This window comes from Melanotaenia boesemani, chromosome 3 (genome assembly GCF_017639745.1).
Source record: "Melanotaenia boesemani isolate fMelBoe1 chromosome 3, fMelBoe1.pri, whole genome shotgun sequence".
Classification (NCBI taxonomy): Eukaryota; Metazoa; Chordata; class Actinopteri; order Atheriniformes; family Melanotaeniidae; genus Melanotaenia; species Melanotaenia boesemani.
The window spans coordinates 4170256-4195200 of NC_055684.1; the positions used below are offsets into that span (position 1 = coordinate 4170256).

The 24945-nt window shown below is 38.9% G+C and overlaps 1 protein-coding gene across 3 annotated transcripts in view; it reads left to right on the top strand.

Moving 5' to 3' along the window:
- The window catches only part of LOC121637452 (contactin-4-like), a 229672-nt gene that overhangs the window by 101040 nt on the left and 103687 nt on the right, over positions 1-24945 (top strand). For all 3 annotated transcript variants that reach the window (XM_041981642.1, XM_041981641.1, XM_041981644.1), the window contains exon 5: positions 696-791. In XM_041981642.1, coding sequence (XP_041837576.1) covers positions 696-791 — 96 coding nt within the window. The remainder of the gene's footprint in view (positions 1-695; positions 792-24945) is intronic.

Here is a 24945-nt window from a genome sequence, read left to right on the forward strand (position 1 = left end):
TGTATTAGTATTCATACTCAGAATGATGCTTCCAGCCTTTCAGTCCCAACCTGAGCCTGTTTCCATAAAACATCCAGTCACTGCTGTCTTCTTTCACCAAGGGTCCCTGTCAAGGCCCTTAAATCATCTTATTTCTGATTCTTTTGGCATCCTCAAAGTGAATATCCACATCACCAACACACAGGGGGGTGATTCGACCCGAGACAACACCAAAGGCTGTTTACCACCCCAGGTTTTTCTTATTCGGTGCTTTTAACGTGTTGTTTTTACTTTTTAAAGTGTCCTGCTCATCAGCGCAGCAGCAGAGTTTCACATGTTGGTATTTGAATATCATTTGCGTGGAAGCGTGTGAGGGAGGTTCAGTGGTTTGTGCTGCGGTCTGACACGCTGCATTTGTACTCCAGTCCTTTGTTTTTATAGGTACCATATTGTTTTCAAGGTAAAGCTGAAGTTTCTCCTGCAGTCAATAAAAAAATGCCAAGAATTTTCTACAACTGAGTGAGCTCTATCATAATCTGGCAACCTGTTGTGTTGCTTGGTCCTCCTGTCACAACCTTAAATAGATGCAAGCAGGAAGAAAACCGAGCAGAAAACTGTGATTCCTTCACATTTTTTGTTTATTTATTTTTCAGGTGCATTAGTTATCAACATGAGAAGAGATTTCACACCCTGTTTGTTTTATGTATATTTTTCAGACTTGGATAACTTCAAGACTCACAGAAGAAGCTCTGTATCTGTACGTGAGGGTCAAGGTGTGGTTCTTCTCTGTGGCCCACCCCCACATTCTGGAGGTAAAAGTCTTTTTTTGTCAACTATTCAAGCAGATTTGGCTTCTTTTGGTTTTTCCACACTGAGAATTTAGCCTGTTGTTCTAAAACTGCATCTTGTGGCAGAATGTGAAAAATGCTAAAGTGGTTCATGGAGTCAAAACCTCTTCAGTTCTGCCATCTACACTTCCCACTACAGCATAACAACCCAAACAAATTTGTCATTTAATTGTTTTTCTAAGTTAGGTGAGCAAATGTTTTTTTTTTTAAAGCTGAACTAAAAGGTCAAGTTTAAAGATTAGCTGTTTAATGAAATGAAATTATTTAGCTTTGACAAATTTAGATGACTTGTGTCTCCTTAAATGCAACGTTTCTGTCAACGGGTCGGGTCAAGGTGGGGCAGGTCAGGGTGGGGTTGGTTGGGGCAGGTTGGGGCGGGTTGGGAGGGTCCCTTCTGTTGGGGTACCAATCTAACCGATCCGATAAATTCTTATTGTTGATTGAAATGGCGTCAGGGAGAGAGAACACTGTTGGATGATCACTCTTCCTTTGTTTCTGAGTTGTGTTTTGGTTTTACTTTAAGGAAGGTTGCTATTACATAGCTGAGGCATCTGATCCAACTGATACTCTGCCTCTCAGGTGAGGTTGTGGTTGGCTGTGGGAATGCAACAAGATTTCGGTTTACAGACCATATCCCCACTCTAGCCGTCCTGCACCTGTTGGTGGAAATGAGACCTAAGGGCACCATACAGGTAACATGGCTGTTCAAGTCCTGGGAATAGTTAACACAATACCACATGTAGTAGCTAGTAGCAAATAAAAGTTCATACACACATGATACAACAGGGAACAGCTGAGTGTTTGTGTGTGTATGGTTTATATAAATATGTAGATTATCTTTATTGGATATGAATACATGGCATTCAGGTTATGGTTATGCTGGATATTCTAGCAACTTCAGACTGTAAAAATATTGAATGAAAGGTTTAATTGTTCTTAATAAATAAGATGACAATTTTTAATAGATTTTTTAAGTCCTAAATACATATAAAAGGGAGCATGGTAGAAAAAGTTTGAGAACCACTGTATGCGTGGGTCTTTTCCAGGTACTCCAGCTTCCTCAAAGTTCAACAGGTTAATTTTTTACTCTAAATTCACCTTAGGAGCAAATATGAGTGGTTGTTTGTCTCCCTGGGATAGACTCCAGCCCCCCGCTACCCTGCACTGGAGTAAGTTGGTATTGAAAATAGATGGATGGAATACAGATTTCCCATCTGAAGGATGAGTAGTTGAGAAAACCTAAATAAGTAAAGCAACCAACTGCATAAAGTTGAGTAAACTCAGCAAAAAAAAGAAGACTGGTGTTGTGTGAACCTACATTAAGTAGTTAAATCAAAGTTGTGATATTAAGTTGGACAAACTTAAAACTCATTTTTTCAGATGTATTTTCAACTTTACAACATGAGTTGTTTCAGCTAAAAGACATGAGCAGACCTGAATATCTATCCTAACTTTGTTCATCTATGATTTACATGTTTAGTTTAGGTTCACACAACCTAGTTTAACTGTTGCAGCAGGTAACCTTGCAGCTTAAATCACTAGGGATGTCAGTCATTCACAACATGTAATAGTGATTGATGGCAGTCCTGAGTTTTCTCACGATTAATGAGAGATTTTTACATCTGTTTTAAATAAACCATAACAGAATATTTATCATGGTTTTTAAGCACTGGAGTGAACAAAAATAATTCCTTTATGCAAACAGGTTTATTATTATTGGAACAATCAAAAACAAATACTAATACTGTCCAGAATACTTTCTAGTCAAACCTCCAGGAACACTTAAGCCAATACTTCCAACGCTTAATGGTTGGAAAAAAAACATTAAAATTTAATCAAAAACAGGGAAACACAAAAATATGACATTACAATATACTGTTCTTTTAACAGCCATAATAATGACGGAGATTTAATAACCTCTGATGGGAGTAACAGCATTAAACTAAACTAACAGCGTTATTCCTTCAGTGAGGGAATCACACTAATTACTGTTTCCATCTTTACAACATGGTTACCGGTACTGATGAGAAAATGCAAGGTGTTATAATAATGAAGCACACTGCAGCTGTCTTCATCTGACTGGGGGCTTAAATGGGCAAAACAACCACATGAGTGATGGTGACTGGCAGAGGAAGAGTAAAATGTCATGGTAAGCCAAACAGAGGCAGACATGGACACACTTGCACACCCTAACACACACACACACACAAACAATGGCGAGACACATGCAGCAGCGGTGAGTCCACAGAAAACAAAGGAGGTGTTTTCAAACTGGAAGCACAGACGTTACTTTTCCTTCCATCCATCCATTCAGATGAGTGTAAAATATTTTCTATTCATAATTCATTCTGTTAAGTTCCCATTTCATTCATTAATCACAACATATATGAAGTTTTATCATTCATAATTGAACATATAGTTGAATTTAAAGTAAAGAGAACATAACTGAACACTAAAAAAAGTTATGCTATAGTTCCTTTCCTTGGCAACTAGTTACTTTTATAAAGCTGAACCCAGTTACTAAGTTACTTTTTGGAAGAAGTAACTAGTAACTATAACTAACTCCTACTTGAAGCAACATGCCCAGGACTGTTGATAACTCTCCATCTTCAGTATGTGATTACATTAAATAGTTACACGTCACAACATAATGGTGTTGGTCCCCTGATCTCATGCATGAGGCCAGAGGATCAACATCTGGATTTTTTAACCCCTTTCTCGCTCCATAAAGTTGGGATCCAGAGTTAAGAGTGCACAGTTAGTGTCAGAAAAATATACGTACTTTGTCCTCACACATTTCGTTTTCCTGCAACGGACTGGCGACATGTCCGTGGTGTACCCTCCTCTCATCTAGTTGCTGCTGGGATTGGCTTCATCCTTCCAGTGTGAGTTTCCATGGGGGCAGCTTTGGGAGGGGCACGAATGCCTACCGCGTGGCTTCGGCAGAGGAGGGAATTTTCCCTCCCTCCTCAGTCTGCTGAGAGCTGGCCTCATGGTAAGTTGTGCAGCAAGAGGCTCTAAGAGGCTAGCATAAGTTTGGCCTTTGCTAAATTCTGGTTGCTTGTTTGAGGGTTGGACAGTTTAATTGTGAGGTTTTTTCTAAGCTTATTAATTAAACCCACTGAGCCGCAAAGTTGCTTGAGCTAGTATAACATCTCATCTCATCTTGAATACCAAGAAAACAAAGGAGATGATTGTTGACTTCAGGAGGAACAAGAACACACATAGAAGTGTTTCCATCATGGGAGAGGAGGTGGAGGTGGTGGAGGAATACAAGTACCTTGGAGTTCAGCTGGACAACAGACTTGAGTGGAAAAGCAACACTGAGTACATTTACAAGAAAGGTCAGAGCAGACTCTACTTCTTAAGGAAGCTGAGATCTTTTAACGTCTGCACCAAAATGTTGCAAATGTTCTACAGGTCTGTTGTTGAAAGTGCAATCAGCTTTGCAGCAATCTGCTGGGGCAGCGGCATCAGAACCAGAGACTTGAAAAGAATTAACAAACTGATCAAGAAAGCCGGTTCTGTGCTTGGAGTAACTCTGGAGCCGCTGGAGTTGATCATCAAAAAAAGAATTCTGTACAAGCTGACGAAGATAATGGAAGATCCTTCACACCCTCTACACAACGCCGTGACGAAACAACAGAGTGTGTTCAGTGGGAGGCTTGTTCAAGTCCGATGCAAGACAGAGAGATACAGAAGATCCTTCCTTCCAGCAGCTATCAGGCTGAAGAACAAAGCCCTTAATTAATTAATGTGATTGTTTTACTTTACTAAAAAAAAAAAAAAAAAAAAAAAAAAAAAAAAAAAAAAAAAAAAAAAAAAAAAAATTACTACTACTACAATATTGAATTTCCCTTTGGGATTAATAAAGTATTTTTCATTTCATTTCATTCATAACACTCAGCCTGTTTGGTGAGCATGTGGATTGTAGCTTGTTAAACGAACGTTCCCTTTTTTTGTATCTAGTCTTTGGAGCTTCTTGTTGTGAGAGCTGTGAGAGAAAGCTGAGGTATTTTCTTTGATTGCCAGATGTTGAAATAAATAGAAGAGAGATGCCAAAGGAAGACGTTCCATTAGTGATTTGTAACAACACAGTGCAAGGGAGACAACACAGCCGCTACGTTAGCTAAGGATTCTGTAAAAATCTAAGTTTTTCTGGCTGATCAGTTAACATACAACACTTACAGATTTTCTTTTTAGAACTTATTTATTGATTTATTTTGTCATTGCAACAAAAGTGCAGGTTTTGAGGCCCTGAACTTGGTTTATAATCAATGTAAAAACCACAAATCAAACTGAACCTGACACATCCAACATTTTCAACATTATTAGAAATATTGTGGATCTCTAAATCCAAAACGTTTTACAAACAATTAAGCCTAAATTGTTGAATACTTTGAACAGGAAGTCTTCAGCATGGATGAGAAAAGCCCATCTGTTGCCATGGGGACTCAAAGATTTCTAAGGGATTTTTGCATTGTTCATTGTGATTTTGCTGTCAGGATCCTGAAGCTAAGCCTGCTTAGATGAGACTTCAGTTTTTGGCAGCTGAGTTAAATTGTTTTACAGTCCCACAGCATTTATCTATTGTTGTTTGTTCTTAAGCTGAAGGCTGACGTAGCCTGAATAAGGTATATGGTTCAATTATTTGCTTTCTCTCCAAGAGCTAAATGAGGAGATCAGTACCACTTTGGGTTAGTTTGGTATAAAAATACAGTTCTACTCTGGTTTTGTTTAACATTCAACACTTATAAAATACTAAAGAACTCGTAGATTCTATAATGTGCTTATTTCTGAAACTGAATACTGTATGAGGACGTGGTGTGCATATGTGGAGAATTTAACCCAGATCCTTCACATTTGACAGAGCTGCTCACCAATCACACCTGAATGCAGTTCAGATCAAGCTATTAAAACTTGAAAAAAAAAATGTTTTTATTGCATGCTGTGCCCAAAAATGTTGAAACCGGAATACTTCTCATTCTTTCAGCATCAGGGTGTTAATTTTTACAGTGTTTCTTACATCTTTCAATCTTTGTGTGGGTCCTTAAGAAAAAGCTTTAGAATAAAATCACTGCTAATGGAATTAACCTTTCAGTTCAATGCTAAAAAAAAAAAAACTCCAGTAATCCGTCATGAAGGCAGAATAGATATTTTTTGTAAAGTTTATTTAAAATTGTTGTTCTAGATAAGCTAATCAGTGCTACAGAGCTAATTCTTGTAGGTTTTTATTTAGATCTCTCATTAAAAGAGTTTTTTTTTCTCTCTTTTAAGTGAAGTTGAGTGAAGTAATTTGAACAGTCAGTGTCTTCCTGCGGTAACCAGTCACCAGAACAAACACAGTTTAGAAAACACTTGGAAAATTTGATGGGAATCTAAGCTAACAACTAGCTGGAATGGGGGCAATGCAAGCTGACCGAGCTAACGCAGCAGTGGTTTTTACATTACATCATGTTTGCATCAGGCAGCTGTTTGCTTTGTCCCTGTTCTCTGAAATGAATATGGTCATTAGCGGTGGGTGGATCAATCCCAATATTGATCATTTTAACACCTAAGTTGGTATCTGTATCAATCGATCCTAGTGTAATAACAGTGTAATAACATTGACATTTTAGTTTTATCAGTTCCTCGCCTGCTGCATTTCATCAGAAAAGCATGAGCATGGAGTAGTCACATGTTGCTCCTCCTCCCACTTTGTGTGTTTTCATTTTGAACTATCACATGACTCAGGTGTGCAGGTAAATGAGCAAGCAAACAGGCACTGACCAGCAGCACATACACCACTAACTGGTAAGGAGAGTGGACCAGCATGTTTGATGCAATGACTTAATTGTGTGATATATCAAATGGTTCATCCTATGGTCATCCTCTAAACAGTGGTTCCCAACCTATTTTCCTTGAGGACCCCTTTCATGCATATACTGAACCCGCCCGCCCCGGGCTGAAACCAAGCTCGGATTTATGCTTTTAAAAGTGAGATTCTCACAGTAAATAATGTATTCTGGTTGAGTCCTGTCCTTCCATAAAGCCAAAGTTAAATCAACAACATATTGCTTTACTTTCTTTTTTCTTAAAATACGGATAATGTGTTGACATTAATCACAATGGCTCAGAATGTTCAAAGCTTTGGGGACCCCCTGCTCTCTTTAGGGGCCCCAGGCTGGGAAATACTGCTCTAAATGTAAGTCTTGAAATTATCAGATGCTTCTTAAATACAGGTAACAAAGTGGTTTTGGTGGATTTGGTTTACCACTGTGAAAAAGCACCTACAGATCCAAAATCAGCTTCTCTCGCCAAGATAATGCCAAATTTGCATTTTTAACATGACACGAGTTATAACTTGTTTTTTAAGTGTTAAAAAGTGTTAATTCCGCAGAATAATCTCTTTACTTGTTTATTTTTGCAGCCCTGTTAAAAAGTATTGACAATACTAGTCCTTTCCTTACTTGGTATCGCATCGACACCAGATCTTGCAGTATTGAACAGCACTATACGTCATTGCTGCAACGTATCATTGGTAAGCATGGCAGGGAAACAGTCCTATGTTTTTCTATTTAACTTACTAACCTGAACATTAAAAGCAATCATCTCGAAGCAGGCTTCTTATTTCAGTTTGGTATGCAGATGCATCTCAAATGTGAGCACGCTGTTTCTCAATCATAAGATAGTTTTCCAGCAGAACTCCTTATTTCATATGTAATTGCAGCAGATGTGTCCTTTTATAGATTTTTCTTTTTTCTTACTGGGATTGCTAACTGCAGCAGCTGCTTTGATTACAGTCCTCCAGCTGACAGCCACCTAACAGATTTCACTGATTCATGCGCTGGTCTGCCACAGTGAAAATGCTGCGTGCCTGGAATTGATTTTAGTCTAATTGTTTGGAGCTTGTATCCTTTTGGGCTTTACCTGATGGAAGCTTGAAGAGCCTGATAGCAATTTGGATTTTTTTTATTTTATTTTTGCAAGCAGTTTGGCTGACACATCTTCATTTGTTCTCTGTACTATGAAAAGTTACTTCTCTGCCTCTTTTTATATCTGCCAATTTGTGCTGAAGTAATCCAATTAGGATTGTTTTTTAAGACCAACAGGGAAATAATACAGATATGTCAGGCATCCTCAGGTCCATGAACAACCCCCCTAAGACCCTTGTCTCCTCACTAATAAACAGAGCTGATACAAGCTGTCAGAAGTCTATTTTGGTGGGATATGTATTTCATCTGAACTGAATAAACTAACTACTTGGTTGATATTGTTGCCCATCTGCCATTAAGCAGACGCCATAATAATATAGTAATATTAAAGACATATTTTGAATTGTCTTGAATTTAGAGTTGCTTCTCTTACTCCTAAATGGTTAACCATTGGTTCAAAATATGTACAAGTATGTTTTCTAGATCAAGCTCTCGATAAAATTGGATCATATCCATTTTAAAGCCATTGGCTGCCAGTACTTACTGTAAAAATCTCCACAACACAGTGCAGGTTTATTTTCAGCGCATTCAATCATTTATTCAAAACAGAGTATAAAAACATCAAATGGAGATTCAACAGGCTTAAACCGCACATCCTGGCCAGACTGCTGGCACCAAACACACATCAATACACACCAAGCTGTCCGTTAGAGGATCAGAGTATTTAAAATGGCTACAATAAAAAAAAAAACAGGCATGGAGCCATGTGCTTTTCCAGAACTGGTGTTCTTTGTTGACCTGATATCCTGCTTTGCTGCAGCTAAACGACATTCTTTTATGTTGATAGTAATCTGGCTGTGCAGATTGGTTTGTTGCATCATGATGATATCAAACTGAAAACTTAGAGTAGACCACCTACTGACATGAAGGCTTGTTGTTAGTGAGCATATTAACATCTGGAATGGTTATGAGTCCTATCATTAAAAATAGCTGAAGGCATGTTTTTTTACAGTTTTTCTTCTATAGATGGTCTGTTGTGTTCTCCTAGAAGCCTTTAGGATGTTCAGTTTCTTCCAGGTGTAGCAGCGGTTTAGTTTCTCTGTTTAGCTTGGATTGCAGTTGTGGTTTGTTTTCTACCTTTTATTTTGTTCTTCCTTTTCTATCTTTTCTCTTTCTTTTTCCACCCTTTTCCTTCTGCTGTTTTTCTGGTCCGGTCCAGCAGTTATAAGCAAAAACATTTTATAAGAATGATAAAAACTTAACATTTAAGATTCAAGGGGAGACGCATATCCAAGGTTCAGCACAATACGGCTGCCAGGCCGTCATTCTGCTGTCATGATGCTGGACAGGACAGGTTAAAGACAAAACTAAATAAGTGACGTATTTTTTTTAATTTTTTTTATGTATTTGTCATTGTATTTTTATGTATTTAGTCATTGTTTTCACTGCTAGTATTACAAGATAACTCCATTGCTAGAGGTCTGGATTAAGTAACCTTGCAATATAATATATAATAAATGCAAACAGTCATGCAGCTCATGTTAGTTCATTATGACTGTTTACATTAGATGCTTTTGAAAACACTAATGTGCCTCTAAAGGAAAGCTGTTTCTGTCTTTATTGGGGGCAGAAAATCAGGAAGAAGCTCTGTCATCAATCTCATATGTATTCTTTTATTGCATATCTGCTTGGCCTATCAGATGATGTGCAACGCTGTGTGGTGTGCCACATAAATTTAACACAACAAGATGACAAATGAAAAAGGGACAACTAAAGCACTGTGAATGCTTCATGTGGAGCAATGTGAAAATCTTGCAGGCAGCTCACACGGGGATTGAAAAATGAAAAAGCAAATCAATTTTGCATTCAGGAAATGTATAATTCTGTTTCATTTAAGTGACTTTTTTAGCTAACAAGAAAAGTGTTTTTTTTTTTTTTTTTGTCCATTTGGTTAAAATTAGCTTGGAATTTTCTTTTATGTTTGTGTAGGTGAAACTTTCAGAAATTCTAGTTCACGTTTAAGAGCATTTTTTTCCTTTAAAATTGCCACTTTATCGGGTCCACCTGCTCAGTTGCTTGTTAACACAATCTAATCAGCCAATCACGGGGCAGCAACTCAACACATCTGGTCATGTAGACATTGGGAAGACGACTTAGGAAGAAAGAGGGTTTAAGTGACTGAACATGATAGAAAGGCAACAGGAAGTCAAATTAGCACTGGTTCCAACCAAGATCTGCAGGTCATCTCTGAACACACAACACATCCAACCTTGAAGCAGATGGGCTACAGCAGCAGAAGACACACCGGGTGCCTCCTGTCAGCTAAGAACAGGAAACTGAAGCTACAATTCACACAAATTGACCCTCCTTGGGCCCCTTAGTACGGCCATGGAATGCTTTAATCCCTGCAGCCTACCTAAGAATTGTTGCTGACACAAAGCTCAGATCATCTCCACCTGCTTTCTAGAACATGACGATGAGTTCACTGAACTCCAACGGCCTCCACAGCCACCAGATCTCAGTCCAGTAGAGCAGCTTTGGGATGTGGTGGAACGGGAGATTCTCATCATGGATGCAGCCGACAAACCTGCAGCAGCTGTGTGATGCTGTCATGTTGATATGGAGAAAACCTCTGAGGAAGGTTTCTAACACCTGGTTCAATCATGACAGAATGATAAACAGTTTGTTTCTCGGGTTGCTTTGAGAAATGCAACAACCCTCCAACAAATATACTCAGCTATTCCTGCTAAGAACTTGATGAAATGGTACATGTTCAGTCATGTGAAGTCACACTTCTTAGGCATAAAGGAGACAGGTCTCTGCGGTGTCCTACATAGACTGACAGCCAATAATAAGTGAATAATGACTGTCAGACCACTCTACCTTTCACATTAGGACCGGATTACATTTTAATTAAACTTTGCATGCAGGAGGCACATTGAAGAAAACACCTCTCTCATCCACAGTCTGATATTCACAGACCTTAGCATATAATGATAGGGCCCTCAGTGTCTCCTGAAGGCTCTGGTGGGTTTCCACCTGCCTGAGGGGGCCCTCAGAGGACACATTATGCATGGCAGACAGCTGTCCTGTCTGGTGTATGCAGCATGGACTCGTTCATGCAGAAAGACACGATCTGACAGAAGGACGAGCTTGGTAAAAGGTGGGAAGGGTGACAGAGACAGGGAAATTTAAAATAAATGTAGACTGATGGGAAGTTGTTAATGTGCTACTAACAGGAAAAAGTACATCCATCATCTATAACTGAAAACTAAGCAGCATTAAGGGCAGAAGCTTGTGTTTAGTGTAAAAATGTTCATGTTTTGTTTGGCAGGTAAATGTAAATTTGTTGTTTTGACACATCTGATGAAAAAAAGATGCTAAACCTTTTATAACATTTGGCTTATTGTGATAAGTAAATATGTGACAGATTGTGGGAATATCACATGAACTACTAAAGGGCTAATCCAGGTAGTCAGCGTTGTGCTGATCTATAAACACAGATGCAGCAGCTCATTTTAGTAATGACTGAAGATCATAAACAAGCAGATCTGCTTTTTATGCGATTTAATAACAAACTGTTGGTCTTGCACAAACAGACGGTGACCCTTCCTGCCATTAGAGTTGTATTTTCTGTCTCTGATCTCCACAGACTGTTTATCTGGCCATCATCATTAAATAAACACTGGGAGATGTGGTGTAAAACGTTGGTCTTCAGCCTGACAAAAAGCAACTTTAATTATGTCAGAGATAAATATCCCATTATTACAAATTACAAAAGATTGATAACAAAATTAAAAACAAAATAAATGACAAACTTCATTATTTTTTTATCGTTCAAACTCAGAACTCAAGATTCAGGTGAATATTGAGGTAATTAATACCTCATATGCAGTCATTTGAAAAAATGACATGTACCAGTTTCTGTAGAATTCTGCTGTTCTGGAGAAGGACAAAAATGCCTCATAAATATAAACTGCCTGAAAATCTAAGTACAAGAAGACCGTTTCCAGTGTTGATGTTGTTTAGAAGATGCTTTGTGACAAGACATAAGAATAATGTAAAATAAATATTTTTTCACACAGTTAAAGTGTCTTACTAAAAATTTCTCTGATAAGATATTCCTCAAACTAACTGGACTATTGCCAAAGTCTGTTTTCCTATGGCATCTATGATTATGTTCAGCAGGGCATTTATACATTTTATTTATTTATTTATTTTTTATTTAGAGGTCATTAAAGGGGTTATGCACCATAAAATGTGTTTTTTAAGCTGTACACAATCTTACTAAATGATGATGAATATCACATATACTGTTGATAAATTTGTATTTTTTTATTTAAAAAACAGGATTTTGTGGGTAAAAAAATGTCTTATAATGCCCTCTACAGGGTAAAACCAGGTTTTGTTTTTCGTGATGTAGAGCCGTACTGGTGCTTCTCCACATCATGAGAAAATTTTAAAACCTCACAGCCCTTCCCTCCAGATGCAGATAGGCGGGTCCTTGCTTGTATGTTAGAAAACCACAGTTGTGCTGCACTCTCCCTTCTTGCTGCGGGTATTGGATACCTGTGAATTAAAAAGACATGCCCTTATTTATGCCAAATTTCACATTTAAATAAGATCCAAACAGATGAGTTAGAAAAAAATTAAACCCCCTCACAGTTGTCATGAAGGTAAACTTCATCAATCCTAAAATGGATTTTTGTACCAGGCTTTAAACATGTTTATTTCTACTGTGAAGTTGTTTTTTAACATTTAGTTTATGGGAGTTTATGGGTATTTGCTCTGTTCTGGAGACAGCCCCTAGTGGATTAGGGGGGAACTGCAATTTTTTGTATTTCCGCATAGGTTTCACATTTTACAGGCGGAGGTTGCCGCTTGCTCCCACCCCCCACCCCAGTTTCAGGCATTTTTCAAAATTTGGTAGTGGGTGGAGTTACGCAAAAAGTAGGGGGTGGAGTTACACTTTAACATTGTTACAGTCAGTAGTCAGTAGCACCAAACTACTAGATGACTCTGTGCTAGTGTTAATTTTATCAGCCATTTTAAAATGGTTTTAGTCCAGTTTCAGTCGCGCTTATTATTTTTTATCACATTTATTTAACTTCATCTCATATTTATTTAGTCAAGTTTTAGTCGACTATAAGTCGAGCATTTTAGTCTTTATTTTAGTCCAAGAAAAAACCTAGTCAACATTTTAGTCAGGACAATCATTTTTTCATTACCTTGAGCGCTTATTCCATTACGAGTCGTGGGTGAGCTTGAGTCTATCCATGCATTTTAACAGGTGAGAGGCAGGTACACCCTGGACAGGTCACCAGTCTGTCGCAGAGCCAACACAGATAGACAAATAACCATTCACACACACACACACACTCTCTCTTCTAGGGAGGATTTAGAATAACCAATTATGCATGACTTTGGATGGTGGGAAGAAGCCGGAGAAGCCGGAGAACGCATACACGGGGAGAACATGCAAACTCCACACAGAAAGGCCCCACCCCCCCAGGTTCGAACCTCCCCCCAGCCGAGGCTCGAACCGGCAACCTTCTTGCTGTGAGGCTGTGGTGCTAACCACCACACCATCGTGCAGCCTGCTCAGGATGATAATTTTACCCTTTTAGTTTTCTGTCACCAGATAATAATGAACATTGTTAGTAGTATTGTTACGGCCGCCTGCTTGCCGGCTCAGCGCCCAGCCGGACTGCAGCCTGGTGGCAGCTGACTGACAGGGAGTGCATCATGCAGCTCTGCCCCACTCACCTGGATTGGCCGGCTCGTTACTGGAAGGCGGGCTGTTCGTCCTTTGGAGCCCTATTTAACGCTCATCGGCAGCATTATTCGGGGCAGCTGTGGACAGTGAGACACATGCCTGCCAGCCTGAGAGAATTACGGACTACTGTGTGGAATTAGCGAAGAATAATATTAAGGATTTTGAGTTGTGTGTGGTGTTCCCTACCCTGAGTGAGGTGAAGTTAATCTTGGTTTGAGTTTGTGTACTTAATTCCGCCTTTGTGCGTGTTACCCGTTTTTGTGGACATTTTCTTTTGGTTATCTTTATAGTGATTGTGATACCCTTTAACGGGACACTTTAAGTTGATTATCCCGTTTTCTTGTGGACATTTTCTTTTGATTATTATAGTGATTGTGATACCCTGTAACGGGACACTTTAGGTTGGTTAATCATTACGCTTTGTTCTTATTTTGCTTGGCCGATACCAGAGCGGTATCTGGAACCCATTTTGTTAAAATAAATTACATTTCCTTTAACTCTGGTATTCTGCTCTCTTTGTGTTCCGTCCTCCTCACCCCTAGAGCACGAGGACGTATACTATGTTGTTAGTAGTTAGTAGAACTTCGTTAAATGTAGTTTAACATTGTTAAACTACATTTAACAATCCATTTAAAACTCATACTTAAAAAATAACTATCCTATTTTATGCAGAAATAATTGCAGGCATTTTTATGTTTACATGCATTTATTTATATTAATATTGATGCCAATTCAGATCAAGTGTCCGTGTGATGGTAACCTGAAGACAAACAGAACAGCATTTTAAGTCACCAAATAAATGCATTGGGAGGCAAACTCCTAGAGCCGTGGTTCCCAACCTTTTTTAGCTTGGAATCCCAATTTGATGTCACTAAACTCAGGCAACACCAGACATTTAAAACACAATTTTACTTACTTTTATACCACATTTAGGCTATTTCATGCATGAAAATGTATTACAGCTGTTTTTAATTAAGTGTGGTGTATTATTTTATTTTATCTAGATGATTTGTTTTAGTACATTTTAGTTTTTAGTTTACATCCATGTGTAGCTGCCCAGGTGTTTTGTTTTAACTATAGTTCACTTGCAGCTCCTAGATTAGCTCATACTTATGTCTGTTTTAATTAAACTTGCAATCCAACTGAAAACATCGTTGCCCGACCAGTATAACGTATCTAAGTTAGTATATATTCAACTTCACACACAATTCTACTAACAAGTGGCTATGGTTGCTCGAAGCTAAGAAGCTAATGTAAGTTAGCCATTCACACACAATATCAATAAGTGGCTGCAGCGGAGACCTGTGTGCTGCTGCTAGGACCAAGCCTCTTCTGAGTGATTTTGGATGGGGGAGGGGTCTGTGCAGCACTGACATTGAAAAGTAATTCATGTCAGTGTCCAAAGTCTCCAGTACTACCAGAAAAAGTAGCTAGATTGTCGCAAGTCCCTTTTGTGAAAAAAAAAAAAGTCACTAGCGGGGTCTGAAAACTTGCTAAATATAGCGACAAAGTCGCTAAGTTGGGGGTGTGTCACTGTGTGCGTGGCGCAAGGACAGAGGAGAGAGGATCTGACAAAATCATATCATATAATAATGTCATTTTCATCCCATCTTTGTTTGTGAACTAAAATGTCCATAGATGTTAGCCCAGCTTTTATTTAGTGAACTACATTTTTGTCTCGTCTTTATTAGTCCATGAAAATGCATTCTGATTTAGTCCCAGTTATTGTTTGTTAATGGGGGTTTTAGTCTCGTCTAGTCTAGTTTTCGTCCAGCGAAAAATGTGCGTTGACGAGAATATTTTCGTTTAGTTTTTGTTAACGAAATTAACACTACTCTGTGCCATTCATTTTAGTGAACCACTGTTTGCACTATTTGCATAATTTAAAGACAGATTAGTTTTCTTTAGTTTTGTTTCTAGTATTTTATTAAGGCAAATTTGCCTTACATATTTGCAGCATTGAGGGCAAATATGAGTTTCTTCAAGATGTGCTCACTACTGAGGTGACTGGACAATCCCTTGAACTGCTCCCAGACTTCCTGTGATCCAAAGGCCCATTGCACAATGCCACAACTGACTAATTTACAATGAAATGACACCATCTATGTGCTTGAAGTTGGCTTTAGAAGCTCAGCTATGCCAGTAACAGTCCCAGTCAGGGAACTGACACGTGACAACTGCTCATCAGGATCAACAAAGTAGCCTTGTCCCCATGTGAACCAGATGTCAGCCGGCATCACAAACTGCGTTTGCCGCTGTTGGAGGACACAACAGAGTGATACAAGAGGAGCAGTGAGGAAATAAATCCTTTCATCCATATGTCGAGACGGTAGTCTCTTCTATTCTATGTTCATGGTTCTCAGATGAGAAAAAATTGCAGTGTTATGAGAAAGGACTTATTCATCGTGAATATGAAAAAGAGCGCTCACTGGTACCAGGATGCAGCAGCTGGACTGATAATCAAGTCCAAATGTCATGATGTGGGTTGCTGTGACTGATTATCTTTTGTGTATTGACCAAGTGATTGACCTTTGTATAGAAAATGGTAAGTAGCTATCACACAGAAAATGACGATGAACAAAATCAAGCTTTGGCCTGCTAGTATCCCGGAATTAAACTCTAATATCTCATGGATTTTCTAAGCAGAGACAATGTCAGCTGCAGACAGCTGGACTGGGTAGTCACTGTTCAAATCCAGATCAGACAGTATTGCCGCTCCATGAGGAGGCTTATGGCTGTTATTGGTGCCAGTAATGGACAAGCTGTTTCCTGCTTTGTTTCTTTTTTTTTATTTATTTATTTTTTTTTATTATTTTCATATAAGCACTGTAATTAGTTTCTTCATGTCCCACAGCTTGATGAGAGGCTGTGGAGCCTACTTACTTTTTCTTGCAGCTGGTTTCATTACCATGCCATAGCCCTGTCAGATTTTTTGTTTGCTGTACGGCTTGAAAAATGTGTCTGCCAGAATGAATATGCCAAGTTCAAAACAAATTTGCAGCCAGAAACAAAATGTATAAGTTTTAAATCTAAGCTTAAAAATACAAATGCAAATTTGATTTTACAAGTTTGTAAAAGTATGGTTGTAGATAAAAAGTATTGTTCTCCAATGAGCTTTTTGGAGTTATGCAGCCTGCAGAGATTATCCCCCTGCCAGAAACAACTCCAAAAGTAATTTGTTAATGCAGGCAATAGCAACTCACAATTGGATTTGAAGAATATGCAACATCTTGTGGTCATGAGAGCAAACCCTAGATTGACACATTTGTATTTTCTACTTCATGAATGGAAAAAGTTGCTCCATGAGGGCCGCTGTACTGCTGGTTTAGGATGTTTCCTTCTTTAGAACACCAGATTCAGATTAACATGCTTTAGCAAAACATGACAACAAGCTCTTGAGGAAAGCCAGTTAATTAGAATCAGGTGTGTTGGAGCAGGGAAACATCTAAATTTGCAGGACTGCAGCCTTCAAAGACTAGAGTTGCCCTTTCTTGCTCTATCTCTTTGCATGGAGTGACAAGTTGCATTGCTGAATTGTGAATCCATTGCTTTACTTTGTGAGTCTAGCTTGCAAAGTAAAGCTACACTCACATTGGACAGCTAGCTAGCTACCTCTTAAAAAAGCGAACACTGGGGCTGATGTAACAGCCGTTTCAGGCAGTTTACATAGCTTTTGTAGTTTTTTGTAGTTTTATTTTTTGTTGATGCAATGGTTGATGATGATCATCCAGCTCCAGGGGGGTTGAAGCGTTATCTTTCTCACAAAATGGGTGAGCTGGCTGACCATCATCAACAAAAAATAAAACAACAAAAAACTGCAAAAGCTATGTAAACAGCTGCAAACAGCTGTAACATCGGCCCCATACGAAAACATGAGGTATCACATGTAAATCATGTCTATAATTGCCATTGGGGTATCTAGATGGCAACCAAAAAGGCAAAAATATATTGTTTTTGCATATGCACCTGTCTCCATTGTGTAGTATGGGTGTTACTAGGGGATTCCAGTAGGCTCATTAGTGAAGTCACATTTGTAGGGTATAAATAAAACCATCGACATGGCGACAGTAGAGAAGCGTTGTATTTTGTTCATTTGATTTTGAAAAAAAAAATAAATAATAATAATAACATCATCAGCACACAACACAAGAATGCCATGTCTTCTCTTGGAGACTTTACATCATAGCATCCCTGTTGACCCTGTGACCCCACTTCTGGTCATATAGGTAACAACACTGCCCCTAGTGGTTGCACACATATTGCAGCTTGCAAATGTGTAGCATTGATTTCTGAGGATGCACAAAAATGATGTTTCAAACAAATGTAAAATAGGCCTAAGGCTGCGCTGTCAATCACACATAATTAAAATGATATTTTCGGTCTTACTGCGAGTGTTATGCAGTAAGCGAATGAGATTGTTTTAATCCGAGATGTTTTTAACCCTAATCTAGAAACACTGTCACCCAAACCCCAACAGGAAGTGAGAAAGCTGTTCTAGTGAAGTATCATCTTGTTGACAGCATTTATCTCAGAAGAGATAAAATAACTGTTGTAACTGGGTGTGAAATATGCATCCCACCCCACCTCTTACCAACCATTGGCTGAATTTTTGGGGTTATTTAGAGGCCTTAATGATCAAGGGAAAGGGCACAGTGATTTCGAATCCTGGATTACTGAATCATGACATTTAACAGAGTTAATGTAAATCCCCATGTGGCTTGTTGAAGTCTTTATTTGAATTTAAGGAAAGTGACAGTTTTTTAATCCATAGCTGTGGTATTTACATTCTTGTGTAAATTCACAGTTTATTTATTTATTTTCTAAAATGGCAGCCCATTTGATCTGTTCTCCGTTTGATGCTTCATCAGATGTCTAGCAATAAGAACTAGAATAACCATCAAATCCTGACGTTTCTGTCAAATAAAACATGTTAGTGCTCTTCTGAAAATACCTTCAGACAGGTGACAGGTTCTAATCTCTAAAGGCACCATGAGGAAGGACATGTTTATTCCTGTGGTGTTGTTTGATGTAAAAATGTGACTCATTGGTTTTCATTGCATTCCTTTTTTTCCCTTTTTTTCCCAGCTAGGGATTACTCTGCTTTAAATCTGATTAGCAGATGACACATTTCACAGTCTCCACGAGTAATCTTCTTTCGCAATCCCATATTCAATCATATTACTCCCTGCTCATCTGTCTGGGGACTCCGGCTCTCTGAAATAATACCGCATGTTAGTGTCACACCAGCCATTCCAAGCTCGTGGAACCTTTCCTTTTGCACAGCTTTGACATAATGTAGAAGTTACCTTGTAGCTGAAGAGTAACTTCACAGACAAGCAGCAAACATGACAGCAGCCTGAAATGGGATATGCTGTATTTTCTGAGAGTGACATAGTGAATTGACTGGAGTTTCTAATCACGTACGAATAGGTCACGGAGGAGTCTGAGCGAGCGCACACACATTTCCCAGAGGACATGTGAGTGGCATGCTTCCTAAATCCCCTTTTAAGCTTCTTAAAGTTTACAGTAACACATCGCCAGTGTTATTGTTGCTGTTGGAGTGTGTGCAGTGCGTGTGTCTGGGGTGTAAAGTTATAACAGAGAGAGCCAGGCTAACGATATAGAGCACTGGTTGCCACATAAATATATATGTTCATCTCTTTTCACAAGCACATAAAATCTGCTCGCTATTTATTTTCTTTTTGTTCATAATATATTAACCAAGAAGAAATTTGCTGTCCCCTGCTGTGTGAAAAACTAACAGCTGTCTAAAACATGCGTGTCGCTTGCAGTGGATGGCAGTTTTAAGTTCAGTTCTTCACACTTGAAAGCAAAGCATGAAGAAGTGCATAGAATTCAGCTCTATAAATAAATTGGATTAGATTGTTTTTTTCTAGACACTCACAGCTGTTTGCTCACTTGTTGATCTTGCCTGCTCTTGATTGGACATTACTGTCAATTTAAGGTATCTGACTGGTGGAAAGTTTGACAGGAAGTGATGTCATCATAATTTATGGGTCAAAATACAAGTCTCTTACCAATATAAAAAAGAGGTCTCTTAGCCACATAGTACTGATTGATGAAAATATGATAAATAATGGTGTTATAATGGATCACTCATTGTGGAGTCTTGGAACAAACACATTTTGTGACTGGATTGTAAACCTCCTGGACGGGATATAAATGTCAGGAAAACCTCCATAGATCACATAAAATGTGAGCTATCTTTCACAATGTTCCCCACAGAGTTACACACTACCGCTCCTGAGAAACTGTTGCCAATAAATGTGAAAGCATTTGGGGGCAGTGGTGAGTGAGCTTTAGGAGTTAATCTTTACTGAAAGAGTTTAAATATATTATTGGTTTGTTCGTGCATCTCCTACTTCATGATATAACTGTCTAATACATAAGTACACAATATCTGATTACATCCAAAGTCAAGTCAACCTTCATCTAATAACATGAGGTGAAAAAAATAAAATATTAGCCATCTTATTTTGCCTAAAAACCTAAAACGTTCTCATTTGCCAAAAAAAGAAAAACAACAACAATACGTAAAAAAGTGGTAAAACCTCACATGGAAGAGGCTGGATAGTTGTATGTGTTACATGTGAAATTTTGAACTTGTCCTAAACAAGAAAGGCATTGTCTTAGTCGACTATTAATAACAACAATATGAACTCCACACAAAACAAAATACATACCATCGGTTTCTATTGCAGATAAGCTGTGCATATAAAATTGTATTACTTCCTAATAATTACACCATTGAACATTTCTTAAGGAAACCTGCACCGACTGATTCAGCTGGATTTGCAGCTGATTCTAAGCAGAGGCAGAAGCATGCAATATTTATTCTAAGAGCACTTTCTCCCAGTTCTGTTCAGGCTTTAGGGCTGGTTAAAAGGAATAAGTTATGGCAGCGAGGACAATTATCTTCTGAGCACTTCTAAGTGATATAGGCTTGGAGAGAGAGTGAAAGCAAACCATGAATAGGTTTTTTGCTACAGAAAAGTATTTTTTTTATTTTTGCTATTTAGCAGAAATTATATTCAAGTGTTTCCTTAATGAAGCCACAAAATGTCCACTTGGATTAAACTCAGTTTGTTTTAGGCCATTAGATGGTTAGGACTGGAAAAAGATTATGGCTATGGCTGAAATCAGAATCAGAATCAGCTTTATTCACTAAGTATGAACACAATAAAGATTTTTTTGCCAGCAGATGTTGTCACTCTAGTGCAAGTATTAATAAACTAAAAAGTAATAAAATAAGTCAGAAATAAAATAAGAAGCAAGTAATAAAAAAGACTCATATATATTGGTGTCTACTATATACAGCGCAATATATGAAAATATAACTACAACTACAAATATCAAATCAATACACACTATAAAGAGTAGATTCAGTAGAGGAGTGGTATAAAACGTGTGATGAGGTGCAGCTGTGGATTGTGCAACCGGTTAGCAGTTCCGGTGCCTGTTAGTCCTGGTCTTCAGGGCGCCTGCCAGATGGGAGCAACTCAAAAAGACAGGGCAGGGTGAGAGGAGTCCTTCATAATATTCCGTGACCTCCTCTGAATCCTGGAGGAGTACAAGTCCTGAATAGAGGGCAGGGGGTTTCCAGTGATGCACTCTGCAGTCCTCACAGTGTGCTGTAGTCTGGTCTTGTCCTGCTTGGTGGCATCACCAAACCACACAGTAATGGAAGAGCACAGGGCAGACTCAATGACTGCTGTGTAGAACTGCAGCAGCATCTCACAGGGTAGTCCATGTTTCCTCAAGAGCCAAAAGAAGTGCATTCGCTGCTGGGCCTTCTTGAGGATGGAGCTGATGTTTTGCTCCTACATCAGATCCTTGGAGATGATTGTGCCCAGGAATCTGAAGCTCTCTATTTCAGGTTTCCTGTGAGGGACTTCAGGTGGCCCAACACCAGGTGTTCAAAGGACTTCATAACTACAAATGTCAGAGCAACAGGCCTGTAGTCATTCAGTCCTGTGATGATGGGTTTCTTGGGGACTGGAATGATGGTGGAAAACCTGAAGAAGGAGGGGACTTCACTCAGCTCCACAGATCTGTTGAAGAGCTGCGTGAAGCCAGGAACCAGCTGATCTGCACAGGTCCTGAAGTGGGTTGTAGACCCCCACAAAAATAATAAATAAAATAATGAAAAGGCGTACAGTTAAAAACAAGGAACTCTAGATTCGGGCTGCAATGTTTGTGTACCACTGTGACATCAGTACACCAGCCTTTGTCTATATAGAAGCATATTCTGCCACTCTTTGATTTCCCTGACGACTCTGCATGGAACAGCTGAAAGCCCAGGAGATGCAGTCCACTGTCCAGGAGACAGTCACAGAGCCAGGTTTCTGTGAAACAAAGAGCTGCTAAATGTGAAAAGTCTCTGTTGGTCCTGTTCAGAAGAAGCAGCTTGTCTATCTTGTTGGGGAGAGAGTGGACCTTGGCTAGGTGAATTGCAGGGAGTGTGGTGCGGAAACCTCTTTGTCTGAGCAGTTCCGGGTCTGAATAGATGGGTGGCAAAGTGTCCAGAGTGAGCTGTCTGATGTTTACAAGTTCATCCCTACTGAAAGTGATGAATTTCGAGTCTGCACACACATACACACACACACAAAAAAAAAAAAAACAAGATAAAACACAAACAGTACTAGAGAGCACAGTATCAAGGCTGCCTTCCGTGGCGCCATCTTGTATCAAGGCTTGTTTTGTAAACTGATTGTCACCCTTGTTAATGAGTGTGTTCCAATCCGCGCACTTCTATACTTCGAACACTACATTTAAGTACTTAGTGTGCTGACTCAGAAATTTCAGTAAAAACTCAATGCACTGAAAGTAACCGGATGCTGCCCTAAACTCGGCCAAAAATCTAGTGCGAAACGATGGACACTACTCGCACTAAACGGACGCCATCTTGCTGACGTAGCAGAAGGGGAGGGACTTTTAACCAGTTTTTCAGAGCTGAATAATGGCGTCCACCGACTCAGAGGTACCGATGCAGGCGGAGGCTGTTTTCTACTGTTGTAAGTATGAAGATATTTGATCATAATTCTAATATAAACTGCAGCATGTTTCTTATCTCTTCTATCCCTGATGACAGTTATGGATCTATCATTTGTTGGAGGCTGCAGTAGAGTTAGCAACGTAAATGTTAGCAGTTTTATAGCCGATTTCGTGGATGTAGATGGGCTATAAGTGTTAAAAATGATTAATGCTATAGGTTCCGTATGTTTATTCATGGTTGTTGAACCTCCAGATTAAGCACTGCGGGGTCTCTGGCGTAAACGAAATGGTCCTTGATCTGAAAACTGATTAGGAAACACCGTGGGTTTGAAAACCGGCCCGTTTCCATGGTACCGCTGACGAAGCCGTAGCTGATTGTACATCACTTTAGATAAGCGTCTGCAAAGTACCCATAAAGTATATTAATGTTTGCTTTTATATAAACTGCCATTGTGTGTTCACTGTAGGTCACTGTGGCATCAAACCACCGAGCCAGCAGTGGCACTGAGGCATTTACCACCTGCGGGTTAGGATGCTGCTGTGGAGAAGAGGAGGCAGCAAGGAAGAAATGTTTTAATAAAAATTTTAAATAAAATGTTTTCTGCATCCCTGTTTTAGCGTCTTCATTACTGCATTTCATATTTTAAATGATGGTTTCTAGTAAAATCGGTTTCCTGTTGCAGACGTGAATCAGTGTAAACACCAATGAAAACACATGTATAATGTAAAATACTTTAATTCAGTGAAGATATCTTTGCTTATTTAAAAGCTGTTTTATTAGTGTTTTAAATTGCACTTTATACTAACAGGTATGGGGGAGACATGCAAAGACACATGAAAGTGTGCTGATGGTTTCTATTGTTATCAACTGAGATAGATTAATACAGTGGAGGCCACGGTTCTTTGTTTCACTAATGAGGCCTTTTAAAAGGCATTTAATAGCATAAAAGTATGATGACATGCAAACACCTATGTTAACTTGATTTTGGATTTTGGAAGAACTTCGCCAGATTGTCCTAAAAAAAGTATATTAACGTAGCGGCGCTGCTATTAGGCAGCATGTAGGAGGGTCATAGACCTTAAAATAAATAAACATATGTTCTAATTCATGAGCAGCCCGAGGAGGATCCTGCGTTGGATGGGACAAGGTTTACAGGTGGGGTTAAGTAAGGAGTAAACAAAGTAAAATCAAGAGTTGGAAATTCATTCTGTAAATCAAGAACCACCGTCAAAAGCTGGTATGTCACTACTGGTAAGTTCAGAACGTTAGTGCTCAATTTGGATCAGCGCTTACCCACGATAGTGTCACTACAGAAGGTAGAGCTTAGTGCGAACTACACACTACCTTCCAGTGCACTCATGTAAGTGTGCGGTTTGAGACACACTAAGTGCCATTGTGTGCGGTGCATTGGTTTCATGGACAAACAACTAACAGTCATGAAATTAGGGCTAGAAATCAAAACCATTTTTTCTAAACGTTTTAGACTAAAATACATTTTTTTTTACAATGTTGAAAAAAAAAAATGTTTTTACATTTTAAAAATGTAGTTTCTCTCACCATCACAAGAGATCCAACATTCTTCAAATGTAATTATGTGATTGTGGGTCTTATTTGCACAAATTAACAAAGTAAGTAAATAAGTAATTTATATACTATAGCACCATTCAGAACTGCCTGTAAAAAAAACAAAAAAAAAAGAAGTATTAATAAACCAGAAGAAAACAGACATTTTAGTATGAAGTGTGTAATAATGAGCAATGATTTAAGACTTTTATAAACCTCAGTACTCCATAGCAGGACCTATATATCTTAGGGAGCCGGCACACCAGGATAGTCTAGGGGGACTCGGTTTAATTTGGTTGGGAATTCTGAGACATGTTGCACCTTTGTTGGACTTGGTTTGCTTTTGCACTGCATTTTGCTCAAGTGGACAAAGCCGTCTGGGCAATGTTGCACAGTTATAAAAGCTATTTGCTAGTAGCAATATTCCCCAAAACGACTACTGACCAAGAAGGAAAGAAACAGCAAAAAGAAGCTTGTTTGATGGAAGAAAACAATGGAGCTAAGACCTTCTGTTTTTCTGTGGACCAGAGTTTGCTTCTTGGGTTCAGACTACACCAAACAAATGATACTATCAGTGGAAGCATGGCTCGTTGAAAGCAGACTGAACAGCGATTAAAAGACGGATACGCAGACGAATAGACAGTTTTGTCCGTCTCCGCTTACACTAATAATTTGGTCCATTTTCACAAAGATTAGCTGACCGTTGTTTGAAACAAACCTGAGAATAAGGATCAGGGAGGGGGAAAAGTAGAAGAATGAAGACGAGCACAACTGTAGAAATCTTTGGAAAAAAGCCTGTATGCGAGTGTTAGGGTGTGTTGGGGGATTAGAAAAAAACTGTATAGTGAT